Source organism: Saimiri boliviensis, chromosome 4, assembly GCF_048565385.1.
Source record: "Saimiri boliviensis isolate mSaiBol1 chromosome 4, mSaiBol1.pri, whole genome shotgun sequence".
In the NCBI taxonomy this organism is placed as follows: Eukaryota; Metazoa; Chordata; class Mammalia; order Primates; family Cebidae; genus Saimiri; species Saimiri boliviensis.
In genome coordinates this window covers 87320662-87344115 of record NC_133452.1, presented here as the reverse complement: position 1 = coordinate 87344115, position 23454 = coordinate 87320662, and the positions used below count along the sequence as shown (strand labels likewise).

Here is a 23454-nt window from a genome sequence, read left to right as displayed (position 1 = left end):
ACCTCTTCCTGGCACACGGATCTCAGATCAGGGAGTGCACAGAACTGACCATATGCCATTTAGCCCTTTCTGAGCCTTTACTATAAAAGATTATTAAATCATTGCATAAAAGCAGAGAAGAGAAACGACCCCTCAGTGGAACTAGCACTGGAGCTGACAGGAAAGGGTGTTCCTGGCAAAACAAACAGTAGAGGCAGAGACCAGGAGGAGAGGGCGAGCGGAGGCATGGTGTAGGCACTCCCAGATACAGGCGAGCGGGCAAGTGCCTGTGAGCCCAAACACTTCTTTCTGACGCATCGGAGACACCATGGAACGAGCAGTTATCTATCCCTTCTTAGTTGCAAGGTGACATTCTAAAATCTTCATGTTATTGATTTGTTGAAATCTCATCTGGAGTCAGGTACTATTATTATCATTCCTGTTTGACAGATGAGGAGACTGAGGTTCGGGGAGGTTAAGTAATATACCCAAGATCACACAGCTTTCAATGCTGGAGGCAAGATTTTTCAAAGTCCACAATTCAATGATTTTTAGTAGACTGTTTACAGAGTTGCGCAACTATCACCACTATCTGGTTTTAGAACATTCCCATGACCTCCAAAATCTCCCTTGTGAGGCAAAACCAATATTTGAACCCAGGCAGTCAGGCTCCAGCAATCACACTTTTTTTTCCCCCCAGAGTCTCGCTCTGTCACCAGTCTGGAGTGCAGTGGCGCGATCTCGGCTTACTGCATCCTCCGCCTCCCGGGTTCAAGCAATTCTCCTGCCTCAGCCTCCCAAGTAGCTGGGACTACAGGCATATGCCACCACGCCTGGCTAATTATTATATTTTTAATAGAGACAGGGTTTCACCATGTTGGGCCAGGATGGTCTCGATCTCCTGACCTTGTGATCTGCCCACCTCGGACTCCCGAAGTGCTGGGATTACAGGGATGAGCCACCATCCCTGGCCAGAGATCACACTCCTAGTGGATATGCTGAATTAACTGCAGAGGATGGCAATTCAAGGGTGAATTTTACTTGAGGGGCATCTGCCCAGAAAATACCTCATACACACACGTATAACACCCCCTCACCGTCCCCCCTGACACACACCCTTCTTCCCCCAAGGGGAGATTTCAGCCATGCCTCTCAGCCACTTCTGCATTTTGCCTGGGCTGAGCAGGCTGCTAGTTGGCATCAGCACCTCTGGTGAGAGAAAAGAGCTTGGTGCCCTGTCACCTCCAGCCAGCTGTTGCCCTCATCAGCCTGGGCAGAGCTGGGTTTTTTTTTTTTAATGCAAAGGACAGCTCCTCTCATTCCTCAAGGAAGGGCAGGGCCTCTAGCTGACTCAGCCTGGTCTTGCCTGCACACAGAGGGGTGGAAAACATCATGCATCCAGCAGAACGGCACCCCAGCGTTTCCGGGGCGTTCCCTGGGGTGCCACTGGGTGTGGCAGAGGTCCTCCTCCCTGCTCTGCTTGGAGTCAGGGAGAGGAGGGACGAAGGTTGGGGATTCTGTGACGGGATGTAGGTGCAGCCCTTCCTTGGCATCCTGTCTCTGTCAACACGTGGGGCTAAGCACTCTCTGGGCCTCCATTTTTTCTTTTATTAAAGGGGATAGTGTCCAGGCTGCCTGCAGGGTAAGTGCCTGAAGCGGTATTTACGGCAGTGCTTTGAAGAGCATTAAAACGAAAAGCTCTAAAGCAGGGTGTCCAATCTTTTGGCTTCCCTGGGTCACACTGAAATTGTCTTGGGCCACACATAAAATACACTGACACTTAAAATAGCTGATGAGCTAAAAAACAAAACAAAACAATGCAAAAAAAAAAAAAAAAAACCCTCATAATATTTTAAGGAAGTTCACAAATTTGTGTTGGGCTGTGGGTTGGACAAGCTTGCTCTAAAGCAAGGATTGGCAAACTACAGTCCTGACTCCATTCTGGCCCATGGCCTGCTTTGGGGAATAAAGTTTTTGTTTTTGTTTTTGAGACGGAGTTTCGATCTTGTTACCCAGGTTGGAGTGCAATGGCGCGATCTCGGCTCACCGCAACCTCCGCCTCCTGGGTTCAGGCAATTTTCCTGCCTCAGCCTCCTGAGTAGCTGGGATTACAGGCACGTGCCACCATGCCCAGCTAATTTTTTTTGTATTTTTAGCAGAGACGGGGTTTCACCATGTTGACCAGGATGGTGTCAATCTTTTGACCTCGTCATCTACCCACCTCAGCCTCCCAAAGTGCTGGGATTACAGGTGTGAGCCACCACGCCCGGCTGTTTTTTTGTTTTTGTTTTTTTTCAGATGGAGTCTCGCTTTGTCGCCAGGCTGGAGTGCAGTGGTGAAATCTCGGCGCAGTGCAACCTCTGCATCCTGGGTTCAAGCGATTGTCTTGCCTCAGCCTCCCGAGGCGCGCACCACCACGTCCAGCTATTTTTGTATTTTTAGCAGAGATGGGGTTTCACCATGTTGGCCAGGATGGTCTTGATCTCTTGACTTCATGATCCACCCACTTCGGCCTCCCAAAGTGCTGGGATTACAGGCATGAGCCACCGCGCCCGGCCGGAAATAAAGTTTTATTAGAACATAGCCAACTGTGCCCCTCATTCACATATGGTCTATGGCTAGAGTTGAGTAGTTACAAAAGAGACCTTATGGCCTGCAAAGGCTAAAATATTTACTCTTTGGCCCTGTACAGAAAAAGTTCACTGCCCCCTGCTCTAAGGCATGATTTATTATTGTGAAATTATTCCCAGCATGGAGCACTTCCTGCCCCTGCCTGCCTCAGCGACTCTTCCTAACACTGCTGTAGACTAGAGGAAACCGAGCCATAAAAGGCTATTTTAAAGTCTCGTACAGTGGGATTAGAGTTCCATAGGGCCCCTGAGTCTGTGACATTCTCCTCGAGCCTGGGGTGAGATGCTTGTGATATCCAGCCCTTGGAGAACAGGTGGTAGAATGGAAAGGAGAAATTCAGCGTAGGGACGTATAAGGGAATGAAGGAGCAATCAACCGTTTGCTCTCTGGTTGCAGCCATGTAAAAATCTGTTTGCACAAGGGTAGGCTGGGTACAGCGGGTAAAATGCAGTCATGTGAACGTGGTGACGAGCAAATTTTTCTTTATAGAATTTCTCTAACATGTATTCAGTAATTAGGAGGGCTTCACTGAATGCATTTGCAATCCTAACAAAGTCTTCTGCCTGCTCCCAGACCAAGCAAGGCTACACGATTGTATGTGTGTGTTTTTTAAAAAAATGCATGAGAAAGCAGAGATGTGGATCTTTGCTAATCCCAAGATAAGGGACTGGGCTGCTACTGGAGACAAAGCTGCCAGTCACTCAGGACTCCTCCCTTGCGTCTTAGATTAACTGAGCCAAGATTCTTTATCACTGCTGCACCCGCCACCAGCAATGAGACACCCTTGTTTTCTTAAGGACTCTTTCCTGCCCTATTCCTCTAAATGGGACAGCTCACAGCTACCTCAGACATTTATCTGAAATGCAGATTCTGGGCTGGACACAGTGGCTTACACCTGTAATCCCAGCACTTTGGGAGGCTGAGGCAGGTGGATCATGTGAGCTCAGGAGTTCCAGACCAGCCTGGGCAACATGGCGAGACCCCGTCATCTCTACTAAAAATACAAAAATTAGCCAGGCTTGGTGGCATGCACCTGTAGCTCCAGCCACTCAGGAGGCTGAGGTGGGAGGATTGCTCGAGTTCAGGAGACAGAGGTTGCAGTAGACTGAGATTGCGCTACTGCATTCCAGCCTTGGCGGCAGAGCGAGACCCTGTTTCAAAACAAAAACCAAAAACCAAAACCCCAGCACTTTGGGAGGCCAAGGCAGGAGGATTGAGCATGGGAGATAGAGGCTGCAGTGAGCTATGATAGTGCCACTGCACTCCAGAGCGAGATCCTGTCCCCCACCAAAAAAATTAATTAATTAAATTAATTTCAGGTAACTAGAGTCCCACTTCAGGCACAGGTCAGAATCTCTAGGCTAGGGTTTGGAGCTCTGGGTTTTCTTTGAGATGGAATCTCGCTCGGTCGCCAGGCTAGAGTGCAGTGACACAATCTCGACTCAAGGCAACCTCCACCTCTTGGGTTCAAGTGATTCTCCTGCCTCAGCCTCCCAAGTAGCTGGGACTGCAGGCACACACCATGCCCAGCTAACTTTTGTTTTTTTTGAGACAGAATCTTGCTCTGTCGCCAGGCGCCAGGCTGGAGTACAGTGGCACAATCTCGGCTCACTGCAATCTCCACCTCCTGGGTTCAAGCAATTCTCCTGCCTCAGCCTTCCTAGTAGCTGGGACTACAGGCACACTCCACCACACCCAGCTGATTTTTGTATTTTTTAGTAGAGACGGCGTTTCACCATGTTGGCCAAGATGGTCTCCATCTCTTGACCTCGTGATCCGCCTGCCTCGGCCTCCCAAAGTGCTGGGATTACAGGCGTGAGACACCGCACCCAGCCAACTTTTGTATTTTTAGTAAAGACAGGGTTTCACCGTGTTGGCTAGGATGGTCTCTATCTCTTGACCTCGTGATTCGCCCACCTCTTCCCAAAGTGCCGGGATTACAGGCATGAGCCATCACGCCCGGCCTTCCGGGCTCTGGGTTTTTAACTAGCTCCAGGGGAATTGTTTTGTGCCGGAAGATAGGAGAATTCCTTTCCCACATAATGCAAGGCTATTCTCTTTCCCTTTAGGACTCCCTGCAGGGCACATGGTAGGTTCTACATAAACATGGAAAGAATGTGGCCAGCTCCTTATCGGGAGGACCCTAGTGCGCCTGGTGTGGCTGCAGGTTCTGCTGTTCCTGTTCCCTGGGTCTCTTGACCCTGTGCTTCAGGCCCAGCTAAAGGGTGGGAAACTCCTACCTCCTACCCCGGGAGCCGGGAGCTGAGCATATAGCTGAGCCCAGGGCCAGACTGGCACCAGCCTACCAACCTTTATTTACTCCTGTCCCCTGGAGGTGTGCTGTGGTTTGCCATCAGTCCAGTGCACACATATACACCCACTGCTGCCCCATTATGTAAGCTTCTCTCGTCACTCTAGTTCAACTCCAGAAAGCCTTGACCCCTACAGACCAGCTACAAGGTGCCCCTGTTCTCCTAGCCAATAGAGTAATGACAGTAATATAATCATTATCACCAGGCTCTGGACTGAAAGCTTTGTATGTCTTCTCGGCTGAGGAAACAGACTCAGGAGGAAGGCTCAGATGGGTGAAATGACTTAGTCATTCCAGTCCGGGGTAGCTCAAACATCAAAGCGCTCCAGTCATCTGGAATCTTGTGAAGATTAGATTTGTTTCTGTCAACCGAGGGAGAGTCAGCATGTCTCACAAGTTCTGGGTTCTGCACACTGAGCGGTGAGTCCTGGCTAGGAAGCAGAGGGCCCTGTTCACTGTACTTCCCCTTAGTCCTCACTTGTGGGGCTTCAGGGGACAGTGCCCAAGATTCCTCCTTTTCTACTTCTCTACTCTGCAGCTGACTGCCCCTCCCCCCCTCCACCCCAGCCCAACCTTCAGCGTCCCCTCTGCCCTTGGACAAAGGCCTCTCTCTGGTCCTCAGGACAGGCCTGCTGGGACTTGTTGGGACAGACTGGCCTTTTTAGGCTCCTGTCATGTGGACATGCTAATTAGCAAGGAAAGGCCTCGTGAATGCCATTTGTGAGTTACATTCACAGGGGGCCGCCCCCACTGCTTCCCTGAAAGGCAGGGGCTCCCCTAGTGGCCGATGATTGGATGCTGCACTTCATACCTCACTGTCCAGCGCCCCCATTCTACATCTCCAGTGATGTAGAAGTAGGAAGAAGTCAGTTTTGGGGTTCTGGGTTACTCTGAGTCAAGGCAAAAAACCCCCAAGCTAAGGCCCCACTCCTAAGCCCCAGGAATCCAATTAAACCTGTAGCCAGTGCTCCTGAGGTCATTTAGGGGCTCGCTCCTGGCCATTTGGGGTCCCCAACCCTCCTTCCACTTCAGGTAGCTTCCTTCCTTCTCCTGATTTTGTGAGGCTTCCTGAAAAGGATCATCCTCATTTTACAGGTGGGGAAACTGAGCCCGACAAAGTGCTCAATGTCCTCAGGCATTACATGGATGTGAATCCAGATACGATTCCTAGGTCAATTTCCTCCCCTCCACACCTTACCTATTTTCTAGTCTCATTCAGGAAAAACAGGAGACCGAAGGTAGAGACGCCGGATCCCTACATTCCTTCCCTGTGGTGCTGACTGCGACCCTGACTTGAGGAAATCAGATTCTACAGTCAGGTTGCCTGGGCTGGAATCCCAGCCTCTTTGACTCACCAGCTATGGGAACTTGGGCAAGGGACGTAACCTCTCGGCCTCTGTTTCCTCACCTACAAATTGGGAATAATAAGGGTACTTCCCCCATGGGGTGGTGAGGACTTAGAATAGTGCCTTGCTTATAACACAGGGGTAACAGATGTTAGACATTTCAGTATTTAATTAATCAAATTAATTTTCTTTCTAGTTTGGACCTCGCTAGAATTTGGGGAAAGAGCTAAATAACTGTCCGAGAATCTTTCTGATTTTAGCCTCCGTGGAGATCCATGAGTGGCTTCCAGGCAGTGGGAGGAAGAACATTTCTTCCAACCCTGGACTTTGTGAGCAAATAAATGCAGACGACTCAGTGAGGCTCCTCCCCTCACTGAGAAAAGAAGGGCTTCGAGTCCTATGGCAGCATGTACCTAGCTCTCAGCTTGCCCAGAGCTGGCACATTTAACACATACCCCAGCCCAGGCTGAGACAGCCAGGTCTGCCTGGTGGGGAGAGGCAGGGAGCCGCCTGCCTTGCTTAAGGCACTGAAAGTCCCCAGCTTGGGGACCTTGGTCCAGCCCCTCCCACTCTGGGCTGCTGCAAAGAGGGCTGTTGGGAATAGCCCCAGGCATCAGGACTCAAGAGTGAATGAACCCTGATAAGAAAGCAAAGGGCCGCCTCCCTCCCAGTGGCTCTCCCCATGGGGACAGGTGTCACCATGATTTGCAAGTGGCACAGCCCAGCTCAAGCTCACAGCCCAAACTCTTGGTGGAGGGAAGTCAGGTGGGGCAGAAAGAGAATGATGATGATGATGACAGTAATAATAACCAGCCCTCCCACTTATTATTATTTATTTTGAGATGGAGTCTCGCTCTGTTGCCCAGGCTGGAGTGCAGTGGCGTGATCTCAGCTCACTGCAACCTCTGCCTCCCAGGTTCAAGCGATTCTCCTACCTCAGTCTCATGAGTATCCCGAGTAGCTGGGATTACAGGTTTCTCCCACCATGTCCAGCTAATTTTTGTATTTTTAGTAGAGATGCGGTTTCACCATATTGCCCAGGCTGGTCTTTTTTTCTTTTCTTTTCTTTTTTTTTGAGACAGAGTTTCGCTCTTGACACCCAGGCTGGAGTGCAATGGCGTGATCTTGGTTCACTGCAACCTCTGCCTCCTGGGTTCAAGTAATTCTCCTGCCTCAGCCTCCCGAGTAGCTGGGGTTATAGGTGCCTGCCACCACACCCAGCTAATTTTTAAATTTTTTTACCTTCTTTTTTCCCTTCTTTCTTTTTCTTTTTCTTTTTTTCTTTTCTTTTTTTTTTTGAGATAGAGTCTTGCTCTGTTGCCAGGCGCCAGGCTGGAGTGCAGTGGCACAATCTCAGCTCACTGCAATCTCCGCCTCCTGGATTCAAGCAGTTCTCCTGCTCTCGAGTAGCTGCGACTACAGGCATATGCCACCACGCCCAGCTAATTTTTGCTATTTTTTAGTAGAGACAGGGTTTCACTATGTTGGTCAGGATGGTCTCGATCTCTTGACCTCATGATTTGCCCGTCTCCACCTCCTAAAGTTCTGGGATTATAGGCATGAGCCACTGCACCCAGCCTTTTTTCTTTCTTTCTTTTTTTTTTTTTTTTTACTGTCACTCTTAGGATATGTTTAAGTTGCTAATTTTTGTATTTTTAGTACAGAGTTTCACCATGTTGGCCAGACTGATCTTGAACTCCTGATCTCAGGTGATCTGGCCACCTCGGCTTCCCAAAGTGCTGGGATTACAGCAGTCAGCCACCGTGCCCGGCCAACCCTCCCAATTATTATTATTATTATTATTGTTTTTTTTTTTTTTTTTTGAGACGGAGTTTTGCTCTTGTTACCCAGGCTGGAGTGCAATGGCGCGATCTCGGCTCACCGCAACCTCCGCCTCCTGGGTTCAGGCAATTCTCCTGCCTCAGCCTCCTGAGTAGCTGGGATTATAGGCACGCGCCACCATGCCCAGCTAATTTTTTGTATTTTTAGTAAAGACGGGGTTTCACCATGTTGACCAGGTTGGTTTCGATCTCTCGACCATGTGATCCACCTGCCTCGGCCTCCCAAAGTGCTGGGATTACAGGCTTGAGCCACCGCGCCCGGCCCCCTCCCAATTATTGAGCATGAATATCTGCTAGGCACTGTGCTGATGACTTTTGCACTTTCTCTCATTCAGGCTCACATCAGCCTGCCCAGCAGGAACCATTGTTCACGTGTACAGAGATAAAGAGACAGGCTCAGAGAGACCTAGTAAGACTCCCAGGATCCCACAGTTAAGCGATGGAGCCAGAATTGGAACCCAAGTTCAGCTGGGCTCTAAATCCATAGCCTTGACCGCACAAGGTTCTGCTACCCCTCCCGGCCGGGAGCTGTCCGACTGCTGGGTGTTTCTGGCCAGGGCAACCTCAGCCTTGGTCTCCTCACAGCCCAGGCAGCCTCAGCCACAACTCTGCTGCCCTCAGGCCCATGGCAGAGCCAGGTTCTCCTGAGGGAGAAGGGGCAGGAGGGGAGCCTCCTGTGCCCAGGTTGAAACCTGGGGTGAAGTCTCCTGCTTGACACCAGGAATTGTTTTTGGAACAGGTTTTTGGATGTTAGATGGTATTAATTTTTATGTCAACTCAAATCCCTCAGGGAGTGCAAATGAAAGCAAATCCCTACCTTCATTTCCCATCCTCCTATGAGGGAGAAATTGTTACGGAGAAAAATCTAAAGGAATCCTATGCATAATCTTGTCATAAATAGGATTCCATTTGGAGGAAAATTGGGATCGTTTTAAAGATAGGTTTGGGTCAATGGAGGTAGACTTGGATTTACCCATTTTAATCACTGCATTATTTGCATGTGAGTTTGTCAGAACTTCAGTTTTTGTTTTTGTTTTTGTTTTTGTTTTGAAACGAAGTCTTGCTCTGTCACCAGGCTGGAGCGCAGTGGTGTGTTCTCAGCTCACTGCAACTCCTCCTCCCGGGTTCAAGTGATTCTCTTGCCTCAGCCTCCCAAGTAGCTGGGATTATAGGCATGCACCACCACGCCCAGTTAATTTTTGTATTTTTTTTTTTTTTTTAAGTAGAGACAGGATTTCACCATGTTGGCCAGGATGGTCTTAATCCTCATGATCCGGCTGCCTCGGCCTCCCAAAGTACTGGGATTATAGATGTGAGCCAGCGAGCCCAGCCCAGTTTGTATCTTGACAGGACTGTGGTCCGTCTGGGGCTCAGGCTCTGCTCAGAACCTGCTGCTGGGGTTTCACAAGGCGTCCTGGCTGCTAGAATTGCCCTGGGGCTCTCCTGAGGTCCTCTCTTTCTGTGGAAGCTTCTGGGTCCAGGGGTATCTCCCTTCCTTTTCCAGCTTTCTGAATCCCACCTGGATATTCCAATGCTGCCTCTCTGGTCCGTGCATGTGGCAAGCATAAAACCTCTGAGATCCCTAAGAAACTTTCCAGAAAAAAGGCATACATCAAGGGAGTTTGCAGATTTCAGAGTGGATGAGATACGGGGCCAGGCCCCTCTTTCTCACTGCAGTCTTGTTCCAAGAGCAATCATCCAGCTTCCTCTCCAAGCACCCCCTTCACCTCCTCCTCACTCCTCCTTCCTCAAGGGACACCAGGATGTCCCTAGCCCTCCTTTACCTCCTCAACTGAGGAGAGAGCTGCTTCTCAGGAAGGCCCCAGTATCCCTGACCTGTGATCTGAGCAAAGTTCAGCACTTCCATAGGAAACTCCCCAAGGTTGAGCGCTGTTGTTTCTGTTTTAGTTTTCGGACTTGTCCTTGAGGCTGGGAAGGTCCCAGCCCGGATCTTGAATGCTTTGAGGGTCTAGCTGATGGAAATGGACACATGGCCTCACCTCATGCTGTGTCTCCACCCAGCAGGAGCTCGGCTAGGTCTTAAGGGCCCGGAGAGAGTTGGCCTGGTTCCAGCCATACCTCCCTTTTCTTTTCTTTTTTCTTTTTTTTTTTTTTTTTTTTGAGACGGAGTTTCGCTCTTGTTACCCAGGCTGGAGTGCAATGGCGCAATCTCGGCTCACTGCAATCTCCGCCTCCTGGGTTCAGGCAATTCTCCTGCCTCAGCCTCCTGAGTAGCTGGGATTAGAGGCATGCGCCACCATGCCCAGCTAATTTTTTGTGTTTTTAGTAGAGACGGGGTTTCACCATGTTGACCATGTTGACCAGGATGGTCTCGATCTCTTGACCTCGTGATCCACTCACCTCAGCCTCCCAAAGTGCTGGGATTACAGGCTTGAGCCACCGCGCCCAGCTTCCTTTCCTTATTTTCTTTTTTTTTTTTGAGACGGAGTTTCGCTCTTGTTATCCAGGCTGGAGTGCAATGGCGCGATCTCGGCTCACCACAACCTCCGCCCCCTGGGTTCAGGCAATTCTCCTGCCTCAGCCTCCGGAGTAGGTGGAATTACAGGCACGTGCCACCATGCCCAGCTAATTTTTTGCACCTTTAGTAGAGACGGGGTTTCACCATGTTGACCAGGATGGTCTCGATCTCTTGACCTCGCGATCCACCCGCCTCGGCCTCCCAAAGTGCTGGGATTACAGGCTTGAGCCACCGCGCCCGGCTCCTTTTCTTATTTTCATAACAAATTTACTATCTCTCAATTCTGTAGGTCAGAAGTTTGACACAGGTCTCTGTGGGCTCAATGAAGTTGTTGGCAAGACTTCGTTCCTCTCTGGAAGCTTCAGGGGAGTCTGTTTCCTTGTCTGTTCCGCCTGCCAGAGGCAGCCCACAGTCCTCGGCCAGCAGCCTCCTTCCATCTTCAAAGCTGGCCGTGGAGGGCAAGCCCCTCTCATAGCGCATCTCCGCCTCTGCCTCCGTATCACCTCTCCCTCTGTGACTCCTAGCCACTCCTCTTGGGACTGGGAAGTCAAATCAGATTTTCCAGAGGTGCCCCAGTGGGGAAAAGAGCCAGCTGGGCCTTCCAACCCAATCTCAACCACAGCTACTACCCTTCTGTGTGTTTTTCTTGTTTTTGTTTTTTGTTTTGTTTTGTTTTTTTAAGACAGAGCTTTGCTTTTGTTACCCAGGCTGGAGTGCAATGGCGCGATCTTGGCTTACCACAACCTCTGCCTCCCGGATTCAAGCAATTCTCCTGCCTCAGCCTCCCGAATAGCTGGGATTACAGGCATGTACCACCATGCCCAGCAAATTTTGTATTTTTAGTAGAGACAGGGTTTCTCCATGTTGGTCATGCTGGTCTCAAACTCCCGACCTTAGGTGATCCACCCGCTTCAGCCTCCCAAAGTGCTGGGATTACAGGCATGACCCACTGTGCCTGGCCTCCTTCTATATATGTTACAGAGAACAATTATAGTCTTAGAAAGGGTTTGTCTGCTTAAAACAACCATAAAGCAATAAAAAAAACTGCCTCAGACTTGGGGCTGAGTCATGGGATCTGTGAAGAGGTTTAGGGAGACTCTGGTTTTTTTTTTTTTTTTTTTTTTTTTTTTTTTTTTTTTTGAGACGGAGTTTCGCTCTTGTTACCTAGGCTGGAGTGCAATGGCGCGATCTCGGCTCACCGCAACCTCCGCCTCCTGGGTTCAGGCAATTCTCCTGCCTCGGCCTCCTGAGTAGCTGGGATTACAGGCACGCGCCACCATGCCCAGCTAATTTTTTGTATTTTTAGTAGAGACAGGGTTTCACCATGTTGACCAGGATGGTCTCGATCTCTTGACCTCATGATCCACCTGCCTCGGCCTCCGAAAGTGCTGGGATTACAGGCTTGAGCCACCGCGCCCGGCCTGACTCTGGTTTTAACACTTACTGTGAGGCTTTGGGCAAGTTATTTGACCTTGTGCCTCAGTTTCCTCAAATGTAAAACAGGGCTAATGACTGTACCAATTTGCATGGGGCATGGTGGCTCATGCCTGTAATCCCAGCACTCTGAGAGGCCAAGGTAGGCGGATCACCTGAGATCAGGAGTTCAAGACCATCCTGGCCAACATGGTGAAACCCTGTCTCTACTAAAAATACAAAAATTAGCCAGCCGGGGTGGTGGGCGCCTGTAATCCCAGCTACCTGGGAGACTGAGGCAGGAGAACCACTTGAACCCGGGAGGCGGAGGTTGCAGTGAGCCGAGATTGCGCCACTGCAACTCCAGCCTAAGTGACAAAGCAAGACTCCATCTCAAAAAAAAAAAAAGATTAAAAAAAAAAAAAAGTAAGGCCGGGCTCGGTGGCTCACGCTTGTAATCCCACCAGCACTTTGGGAGGCCAAGGTGGGCGGATCACCTGAGGTCAGCAGTTCGAGAGACCAACCTGGCCATGGTGAAACCCCATCTCAATAAAAAAAAAAAAGTTGCTCACTAAGTTTTACCTTTTACTATTATTACTATTCCAGTTATCATCCTTGCCAGGTTGCTCAGATACAGCACTTCTAAAGCTCCTGGACATCCAATAAGAGTAGCCATTAATATGACAATAACTCAGCTGTAGGAAGGAAGCTCCCTTGATCCCAACATGGGTGCAGAGATGAAATGAAATGATTAGAGCCCCACCTAGGCGCATGGCTCTCATATAGCCCCTGTGCATTCCCCACCCTACATCCAGTTCTGTTAAGGGCCCAGGCAGCCACATCAAGTCAGGTCTGGGGCCTTGGCATCCACACAGCACTCTATAAAGAATGTCCCAGGAGATCCTGGCGTCCACATGCAGACTCTTGGAAGTGAGGGAACTGGGGGCTTTAGCGGCAGCTGTTGAGTGTGAGCTACTTTTGTTGTTTTCCATTGGGCCAGATGTTACAGCTCCCCTCCCCTGTTCCCCGTCCGATCTTGGTCTACAGCCTTGGGCATGGAGCCTGGACACTGAGACTGGGAAATCATGTTCCCAGAGTGCACGGGGCAGGGCAGTGCTGGGAACTGAAGTTTCCAGGGACTTGCGAAGCACACAGAGAACTGATGTTTGGGCCCCTCTTGAGAGGTGGAGGAGCTTGAGTGTCCCAGCAGGCTTCCTGCCTTGGGAGGGCAGCACACTGAGGATGCCACCTCCAGCTACTGGGGCACCCCAGGAGCCTCCCTCTCACATCTAAAGCCCAGATGCTCACATGGGGCACTGTGGCGATGTGATACAGTCTGATGTTTGCGATGGATATAGTCTGATCCCAGGATCTTCCTGACAAGCCCAGTCTCTTTTGAATAAATCATTTGGCTGTCTTGTAATTTTCTCTGGAAGTCATGTACAAGGAGAAAAGTAATCATGATTAGCTCAATGTCCCAGTTAGTAGACTTCTGGCTTACTGGAATTCTTACGTTTCTTCTCTCCTCCCTGGCTATCAGGCAAAGTCCTCCACACCCTGTTAAGTAGAGGAAAGCTCTCCCTGCTCATGAGCCACAGAGCAGATGGTCCACGGCAATCCCTACCAAGGGACTGTGAATTTCTTGTCAATGTGTATCAAGGCTCATGAGGGAGCTGAGAAAGGGATGTGATGTGATGTGATGTGAGTGGCCCTTCAAGCCCTCCTACTGCCAGATTGCAGCACAGAGCACAGACCCAGTAACTGGAGGAAAAGGAAGGTCCTTCGTATCATCCTCCTACAGAGGAAGCAACCATGTTTGCTGAGCACTTACTATGCGCTGGCCACACTCACTCCTCACAACAGTGCTATATGGCGGCGCTTTCATCACTCCCACTGTACAGAAGGAAAAACTGAGGCCCAGAGAGGTAAAGCCAGGTAGACAGCCAGTGGCAGAGCAGGTCACACTGACCCTACTGTCCCGTTTTTTCTGCTCTGCCCTCAAGGGTGCATTAAAGAAAGCCATACACACATCCATCTGTGGTTTGGTGGTCAGGAAAGTCTTGAGTTAAGGAGTCCAGATGATGGGGTATTGGCCACTGGGGGCAGCAGGTGGCCTCATCTCCTGTTTGTTTCAGATTAGAAATTAAAACACTTGAGGGGAAAGCTGGCTTGCTTTCCTCCCTCTCTCAGAGATAAGCTTTGGCTGGGCCCTTGGCTGGACTCCCTGGTCCTTCCTTAGGACCACTGCTGTGGGGGAGAAGGCTCAGGACCAGTGAAGGGTGGTGGTTATGGATTGGGAGAAAGAAGGCTGCTGGGGACTGAAAGCCCCAGTAACACCGCGCCCCTCCTCCGGTGCCACCTCAGTTGGCCCTATCTGCAAACATCTCATCTGTCAGATCTGATTATGTTGGAGATGTTAGAGGCACTTAGCTGAGTCCGACACCGGGGGACGTGCAGGCCCTGGCTTTCCTCACTGGGAGCTGAAGAGCAGATTAAACTCACGTGGCCGGATGGCTTGGATCTCCAGCTTACGGTGTCCCTTCACTTGTGTTCCCTAGATGGCATCTATTATGGAGACAATCGGTTTAACACAGTGAGCGAGTCAGGAACAGCCACGCTGAAAGCTAGGCCAAGAGTCCGGCCCCTGCTGACTTTCCTTCCGCTGGTGAGTAAGGTTCTGCTCTGAGGTTGGAGGGTCTGCTCTGGGCAAGGACACAGGCCTGCCCCAGCCTGAGTGGACATCAGCCACACCCTCCGTCTCCCCTTCCTGATGTTGACCCGGGGGCCAGGGGTGGGGCACTACTGGAAGGAGACGAGGCCAAGGCTCACAGCAGGGAGTCTGGGATTAGGGATGCCAGCTCTTTCGGAGCCAAGCCCAAGGAGAAGTAATGGAGAACTTGTGTGCAGGGGTGACACAGCAGTGGGTATCCCCAGCTAAGCAGGGTTCATTTTCCATAGTCACTGATGACGGTCTGCTTCGTGCCATGCCCTGCATTAGGTGCCGGATACAGAGATGACTGGGCCAGCATTGCTGTTCTCAAGAGCTGTCCATTGCAGGAGACAAAAGTATTTTGCTTAACCCAGTATATTCAAAAGAGCGTCATTGCAACATTTAATCAATATACAAAATACTAATAGGCTATTTTACATTGTTTTCTTTTTTTGAGATGGAATTTTGCTCTTGTTGCCCAGGCTGGAGTACAGTGGTGCAATCTCAGCTCACCACAAACCTCCGCCTCCAGGGTTCAAGCGATCCTCCTGCCTCGGCCTTCGGAGTAGCTGGGATTTACAGGCATGCGCTGCCACCACACCCGGCTAATTTTTTTTTTTTTTTTTTTTTTGAGACGGAGTTTCGCTCTTGTTGCCCAGGCTGGAGTGCAATGGCGCGATCTCGGCTCACCGCAACCTCTGCCTCCTGGGTTCAGGCAATTCTCCTGCCTCAGCCTCCTGAGTAGCTGGGATTACAGGCACGTGCCACCATGCCCAGCTAATTTTTTGTATTTTTAGCAGAGACGGGGTTTCACCATGTTGACCAGGATGGTCTGGATCTCTTGACCTCGTGATCCACCCGCCTCGGCCTCCCAAAGTGCTGGGATTACAGGCTTGAGCCACCGTGTCCGGCCATTTTTTGTATTTTTAGTAGCGATGGGGTTTCTCTGTGTTGGTCAGGCTGGTCTTGAACTCCCGACCTCAGGTGATCCGCCCACCTCAGCCTCCCACAGTGCTGGGATTACAGGCGTGAGCCACTGCATCCAGCTAACATTCTTTTTTATTCATACTAAGTCTTAAAAATCTGGTGTACTACCCATATAGCACATCCCGTTTCTGACTGAGACATTTTAAGTGCCGAATGGCTGTTTGCGGCCAGTGGCTACTGTGCAAGACAGCCCAGGTCTACAGTCTAAACAACCAGGCTCCTAGCTCTGAGGCTTGCTCCTGTCTGTTGGACCTGGGTTGTGGGTGGCACAATGTTGTCACTGGGGTCACGGCATCCTCTTGCCTCCATCACGGTTTGTACTGCCTGGACTGAAAGTCCTCTTGCCTGGTCTGAGCTCTTGTGGCCCTGTTAGACTTCATGGCAGCCCACACATTGGTCCTGGGTCCCTGTACCTCCTACCTAGCACTGCCTGGCACAACTACCTTCCTCTCTCCATCACCATTTTTTTTCTTTCTGCTGTGTCCAATCTCAATAATTGGACCCCTCAAGTTTCTTCTTCTGCTTCTTCTTTTTTTTTGTTGTTTTTTTTGTTTTGTTTTGTTTTGAGACAGAGTCCTGCTCTGTTGCTGAGGCTGCAGTGCAGTGGCATGATCTTGGCTCACTGAAACCTCTGCCTCCTGGGTTCAAGCAATTCTCCTGCTTCAGCCTCCCAAGTAGCTGGGACTACAGGTGCCCACCACCACCCCTGGCTAATTTTTGTATTTTTAGTATAAACAGGTTTCATATTGGCCAGGCTGGCCTCAAACTCCTGACCTTGTGATCTGCCTGCCTCATCCTCCCAAAGTACTGGGATTACAGGTGTGAGCCACTGCGCCTGGCCCAGACCTCAAGATTCTAGGTGGGACAGAGGCAGTCTTACATTTTCCTAGCTGCATCTCTAAGGCCTCTCTGTGGAGGGCTGAGCACACAGATCTCTGGGGATACAACTTTAAATAATTTATTTTCTGCTTATAAAGGCAATTCATAGACATTACAGATAAATACAGAAAGTGCAGCACCACCAACAACAAGGTATAAATCAAATAAGTCAGCTTTGAATCCTAGCACTTTGGGAGGCCGAGGCGGGAGGATCACTTGAGGTCAAGAGTTCAAGACTAGCCTGGGCAATATAGTGCAAACCCATCTCTACAAAAAATTTAAAAATTAGTCAGGTGTGGTGGTGCGTGACTGTAGTCCCTGCTACTTGGGTGGCTGAGGCAGGAGGACTGTTTCAGCTCAGGAGGCTGAGGCTGCAGTGAGCTATGATTGCACTACTGCACTTCAGCCTGGGTGACAGAGACAGACCCTGTCTTAAAAACAAAGAAAAAAAACAAATCAGTCAGCCCCTAACTTTGTTTCCAGAGAATGCATAAAACTCTGATAGAAGTGATTGCACCCATAAATGCAGATGAAATCAGTTTGAAATATTCTATTTTCGAAAGTTAATTAGATTCCCTCCTGTCACTTTACCCACAACACACATACCCAGATTCACAGCAGTGTGGGCCCAGAGCTGACACACCACTAGTGGTCGGTAAAATACTAAAACATTGATCTGTAAAATGGGAATAAAAAAATAATAACAAATAAAATACTGAAATACAGCTGGGTGTGGTGGCTCACACCTGTCATCCCAGCACTTTGGGAGGTCGAGGCAGGCAGATCACAAGGTCAAGGGTTTGAGACCAGCTTGGCCAACATGGTGAAACCCCATCTCCACTAAAAATACAAAAGTTAGCTGGGCGTGGTGGTGCGTGCCTGTAATCCCAGCTACTCAGGAAGCTGAGGCAGGAGAATTGCCTGAACCCAGGAGGCGGAGGTTGCGGTGAGCTGAGATTGAGCCAACATACTCCAGCCTGGGCAACAGAGCAAGATTGTCTCAAACAAACAAACAAACAAACAAACACACACACACACTGAAATACTTCCCTACAGAATAGAAATAGCTGTTGTCTCTGGAGTGCTTTCTGCTGTCCTGCTCCTCCCCTAGATCTGGACGACTCCCAAAGCAGCAACTAAAGAGTTAATGTGGGCCCAGCTGAGTTCATTCTGATTGGTGGGCATCCTTATCCGTACCCCCCAACCCACCCCCACCCCCGCCACCTATCCGCTCTGGGCCCCTCAAAGACCCGTGCAAGGTCCTCACCTGCCAGTCCTCCCTGGCTCTGGTTTGGATCTGGTCTGGGCAGAACATGACTGAGGGGCTGTAAAGACCCCAGGCAGCCTGGCCAAAGTCTTTGGGGCCCCTGGAGTGAGCTGGGCCGGCTGGCCAAGCCTGAGTTCCAGGCTTTTCTGGGGAAATCCTTCCTGGGAGCAGTTCTTTTGGGCAAGCCTCAAAACCAGTCCCAGGAAATGGGGGCTTCTTCCTAAAAACTCATGCCCCCTCCCTGGTGAGGGTGAGAGAATGGACAGATGGTGAACCAATGACTGAAAGGGGCCTTGTTTTACAGAGGCAGGAACTGAATCAGGAAGGGGAAGTTCGCTGGTTCCCTCGGTGCTGGCTGACGGGGGAAGAGCAGGCGGAGCGACTTGCCAACCAGTGGCATGGCCTGTGATGGTGGCTGGCACTTGCTGAGCACTCACTGTGTGCCAGGCATCATTCTGCGTGGACCATACCTGTTAACAGAGCCACCCTCTGAGCAAAGTGCTATCATTAATCCCATGTTGGCCGGGCGCCATGGCTCATGCCTGTAAATCCCAGCACTTTGGAAGGCCGAGGTGGGTGGATCACCTGAGTTCGGGAGTTCAAGGCCAGCCTGAGCAACACAGAAAAACCCCATCTCTACTAAAAATACAAAATTAGCCGGTTTTGGTGGTGCATACCTGTAATCCCAGCTACTTGGGAGGCTGAGGCAGGAGAATCACTTGAACTTGAGAGGTGGAGGTTGCAGTGAGCTGCGATCGCACCATTGCACTCCAGCCTGGGCAAAAAGAGCAAAACTCCCGTCTCAAAAAAAAAAAAAAAAAATCCCCATGTTACAGGCAGAGAAACTGAGGCACAGAGGGGGAGTAACTTGCTTAAGGTTATGCGGCTGAGTGGCAGAGCTTTGACTGGAATCCCTGCAGCCAGGCTTCAGGGTACAAGGTCTATTCAGGCTGTTCTACTCTCCCCACCACCATCTACATAGGAGCTTTTTTCTTCTCCTTCCAGGACCAGACGGCAGCACCACTTCCATCTCCCTTGCCTGCCTCTCTGAATCCCTGTCCAGCAGCCAGGGCCTGCCGGGACCCAGGCCTCTTGCCTCTTTTGGCTCATAGATGCTTTTCTGTTTTTTTGAGATGGAGTCTTGCTCTGTCACCCATGCTGGCGCGCAGTGGCGCCATCTCAGCTCACTGCAGCCTCCGGCTCCCAGGTTCAAATGATTCTCCTGCCTCAGCCTCCCTCGTAGCTGGGACTACAGGTGCACGCCACCACACCCAGCTAATTTTTTGTATTTTTAGTAGAGACAGGTTTTCACCATGTTAGCCAGGATGGTCTACATCTCCTGACCTCATGATCCACCCACCTCGGCCTCCCAAAGTGCTGGGATTACAGGCGTGAGCCACCGCACCCGGCATTCATAGATGCTTTTGACACCAAGATGAGGCTGTGAGCCACATGCACCTAGTTTTGCTTATAATTTCAACAAGGGACTGAAGCCTACCCTTGATGTCCCTTTAGATTAGGAACCCTTGGCCCAGTGGCTTGCCTCACAGGGACTGTCCTGTGCTCCTCATCAGGACACAAGAGAGGGCAGCTTCCACACTTTGTCACCCGCTCCCGGGTGGAGGGGAGTCCAGCCGGCAGCTCAGTTCTCTCCTGTCTGACCTCCTGACTCCTCTCCCATAGGCCCTGGCTAGGTCCTTCGCTTTCTTTCAGCAGGGACAGGAGGCCGGGAAGATGGGGAGAAGAGGGAGGGCCAGCTCTGTGTGTGTGGGTGTGGGCTCACACATGCACACGCACACACCCCTCACCCAGCCCAGCCAACTCAGGGTGGGTGGGAAGCTGGGCTGGTGCCTAGCCCTGCCTGACACTGTCCTAGCCTGCTGGACCTCTACCCCTCCCTGCCCTCCCTTCCCACATTCAGAGGCACCTCCCAGGCCAGGCTGCCCAGTGGGTAGGGGAGGTACAAGGTAGCAGTGCCCAAGAAGTCAGATGACTGGCCCCTGGGGCCTTCGAGCTCTCTTCAGAGCTGGGCCAACCTCCGAGCATACCCTCCCTGTCAGTGCCTTACAGGAGCCTGCCCGGGGACAGGGTTAGAGAGTAGGGGACAGGCGATTCTGCCCCCTCCCCTGGAGCTCCCTCGCTCTGTGCTGAGGTTGCTGGGGATTACGAAGTGTTTCTCAGGCATCCGGCAGCCAGCGGCCAGCTTGGAAAACCACCTCGGGATCCCTCAGTGGCTGGGACAGGACCAGGGGCTGATCCTCCAGCAGCTGGCCCCAGTCCCAGCTCTGTGGCTGGGATGCAGGGTGGCTGCAGTCCAGCCCCTTCCTCTCCCTGGGCCTCTGGCTCCTCACCTGACAGTGGGGGTCACTGCACGGTCCTCAAGGGTCTCCCCAGCTGTGACTTTCTATGTTAAAATGACTTCCTAATGGAAAGGCAGACAGTGTGGTCAGCTCCCCTGAGGGCCCCCAGAGAAGCCAGGCCCTCATGACACATGGACCCTTCCTTGAGCTCTGCTTCCGCCTCTGGAAAGGGAGTTTTTCCAGCTACTGGGGCAACCCCACCTTCCTGCTTGGGAAGCCCTGAGGAGTTGGATTTGCGCCACCAAACTTCAGAGCAGGGAGGACTATAGCTGTTGTCAAGATGAGAACACTGAGGCTTGGGGAGGGGAGGGCGATGAAGCAGGAACAGGAGCCGGGCCTCCTCCCCAGGCTGGCCCTGTGTACACCACCTGAGGCCTGGCTGAGTGAGGGATGATCCTTCTCCCGCCTTCTCAGGGGAGACTGGGCCCACAGAGCAAGCCGAAGCCTGTCCCTCTGTTGCTGCTTTTTATCTTTTTGGAGTCGGAGTCTCACTCTGTCATCCAGGCTGGAGTGATTTCTTGCGCTGTCACCCAGTGGTGTGATCTCGGCTCACTGCAACCTCTGCCTCCCAGGTTCAAGCGATTCTCCTGCCTCAGCCTCCCGAGTAGCTGGGATTACACGCATGTGCCACCACGCCTGGCTAATTTTTTGTATTTTTAGTAGAGACGGGTTTCACCGTGTTAGCCAGGATGGTCTCGATCTCCTGACCTTGTGATCTGCCCAAAGTGTTGGGGTTACAGGTGTAAGCCACTGCACCCGGCCTGTCCCTCTGCCTCTGAGAGCTGGGTCCACGGAACAGCGGCTGGTAGCCAGACTGTATTTCCTGGGGCGCTCTCTCGCCCTCCCCAGTCTGAATCAAACCATCTCCAGGGTAATGCATATGAGGAATTAAAAATTAAATGCCAATGTGGCAAATACTGGAAAACTGGCCCAACAGGTCCCCAGGGGTGCCCTGGGCGGTGAGAGCTGCCTGGGTTACCCCACCCTTTGAGTCAGACAGGCCTGTCTCTGCCAGAGGAGGCATCCCAGGCTCAGGCAGGAGGCCTTGCCCACCCTGCACCCCTCCCTTAGTCCTTGCCGCTGGAGAGGCAGCTGGAGTCAGCCCCATCTCTCCTTTCCACCCAACCCCCTGCTGCAGCTTTTCTCTAAACTCCAGACCCAGGCACCTTTTGGGGCTGGAATCTGAGCTCTGTGGGTAAACCAAGCAAGGCAACCATGGCTGGCTTTTGGCTGGTTTGTGTGGGTGGTGGTAGGCCGAAAGGTTGTGGGGTGTGGGGTGTCAGGCCTGCCATGAGACTACAAATAGAGCTTTGTACCCTTTTTTTTTTTCCTTTTCTTTCTTTTTAATAAAGACGGGGTTTCACCGTGTTGGTCAGGCTGGTCTCAAACTCTTGACCTTGTGATCCACTGGCCTAGGCCTCTCAAAGTGCTGGGATTACAGATGTGAGTCACCGTGCCTGGGCTGCACCCTCTTTTCTATCCACCTGGCTCCTTCCCTCTCAGTAAGGACCTCAGCCTGAACCTCCAGAGCTCCATCCACACCTTCATTCTGCCCCATAAACAGCAGCCCCTTTGTCGCCATTGACTCATGGGAAGTGTGTGTGCCTCCTCAGCAGGACTGGCCAGGAAGGAAGTCCTTGAAGTGGGCCCAGGGCCACTGAGGCAGGGATTAGACGGAGGGGGTGTGTCCTCTGAGCGCATGTCCCCTTGACCCTACTGATTTCTTGCCCCAGAGAGAGGGCAGACCAGGGTCCTCCGCAGTACCTGGTCAAGCGCAGAAGCCACAGTAGCCTGGGTCTAAGGGTGGTTCTCAGATGGTGGAAAGGTCCAGAGGAAGACAGCTCATGGGTGGAGAGCTGTCTTTTCTGGCCCCCAGGAGGGGCCTGAGCTGTGGCAGAGTGTGGAGCCGTGTTGAGGAAACAGTCCATCTTTATAAATTGCTCACTGGCTCCCAACTTCACAGCTGCTCTGTGGGATACACACGACCTTTCTCAATGCTCGATCCTCCACCACTGCCACCAAGCCAGCACCCCGCCACTATACCCCTAAGCCAGGAAAACAACTGGCTGGCTTCATCTAGTTGGGTAGGTTGGTTGCCTGGAAGGGTTTCTGTGTGGCTCTTGCTCTGGGGCAGGGGATCCCAGCATCCTTTTCCCTCCCAGCCTGCAGAGGTGCCCCAACCATGCCTGCCTCTAACTTGGGCTCAGGGTCATCTCCCTCACGCTCTGCAACTCCACACACCACCGCACAGGGCCGGTGCCCCAGGCCAGGCTCCAGGAGGAGTCTGGTGAGGAAGTTCACATTCCACGAAGTGTAGCTAAGACTCCGAGCTGGCCACCTCCCAAGGTCAACCATGCATTGCCCGCTGGCCCAGCCCCTGGTGACCCACCCCTGAGACTTGGCTGAGCTCTGAGGAATCCCAGATATGAGGATGTGTGTGTTCCAGGCATGAGGAGGCCAGCGGGGTGGACAACAGTGGGTGAGCCCTGCCCTCCTGAACTCAGGCGTGCAACAGGTGAGCAGCGGGCTCTAACCACCCAAAAACTTCAAAGGGAAACTGGCTTCATCCTTGAATAGTGTTTTCTTCCCACCCTTTCTTCCTCCTTCTCAACTCTGAAAGGTTAGCAGTCAAGAGGGCAGTGGGAGATTCCTGGTGACCTGTCCCTAACCATGGGGAAGCACCCATTTGCTCAGGTGCAACCAGACACACACAGCCTGGAGGCTGTGCCCGGAGCAGCGGCCCACGTCCTTGATGAGCACCCAGGGGAAAGAACCTTTCTTGAGCACTACTCTGCAGGACCTCTTTAGGTGTGCAGGGGCTTCTGCTATCACAGCAAACCTAAGGGAGGTGGGATTATTCCCATTTTACAGATGAGAAAACTGAACCTCAGAAGGCAAGAAAGGGACACAATTCTTGAGCACCATCTGTATGTCAGATACTATCTCTGGATGCTTTTAGACAAGTCAGTTAAGATTGCAAATCTGGTCTGCCTGACTCCCAAGTTGATGTTTTTTCCACTCAATCACAATGATTTTTTTTTTAAAAAACCCTATTATTGTATTGGGTACTTTTTTTTACTTGTAAAGGAAACAAAAATTCATTGTTAAGAACCACGCAATATGGACAAGTATAAGGAAGGAAATAAATACTAATATTCTTGGAATGGTACTTCCCTCCACCCATGCTTCCTCCCAACTAATCTTTGCTGGGAACTTTCCAATAAACTAGGCCGTGATGGTTTTTTGTTTTG

The 23454-nt window shown here is 51.4% G+C and overlaps 1 protein-coding gene across 1 annotated transcript in view; it reads left to right on the top strand.

Moving 5' to 3' along the window:
• C4H6orf132 (chromosome 4 C6orf132 homolog) overlaps positions 1 to 23454 on the top strand; it is a 45125-nt gene that overhangs the window by 1498 nt on the left and 20173 nt on the right. The window contains exon 2 of the mRNA XM_003922998.4: positions 14559 to 14665. Within this exon, the coding sequence (XP_003923047.4) occupies positions 14559 to 14665 (107 nt within the window). The remainder of the gene's footprint in view (positions 1 to 14558; positions 14666 to 23454) is intronic.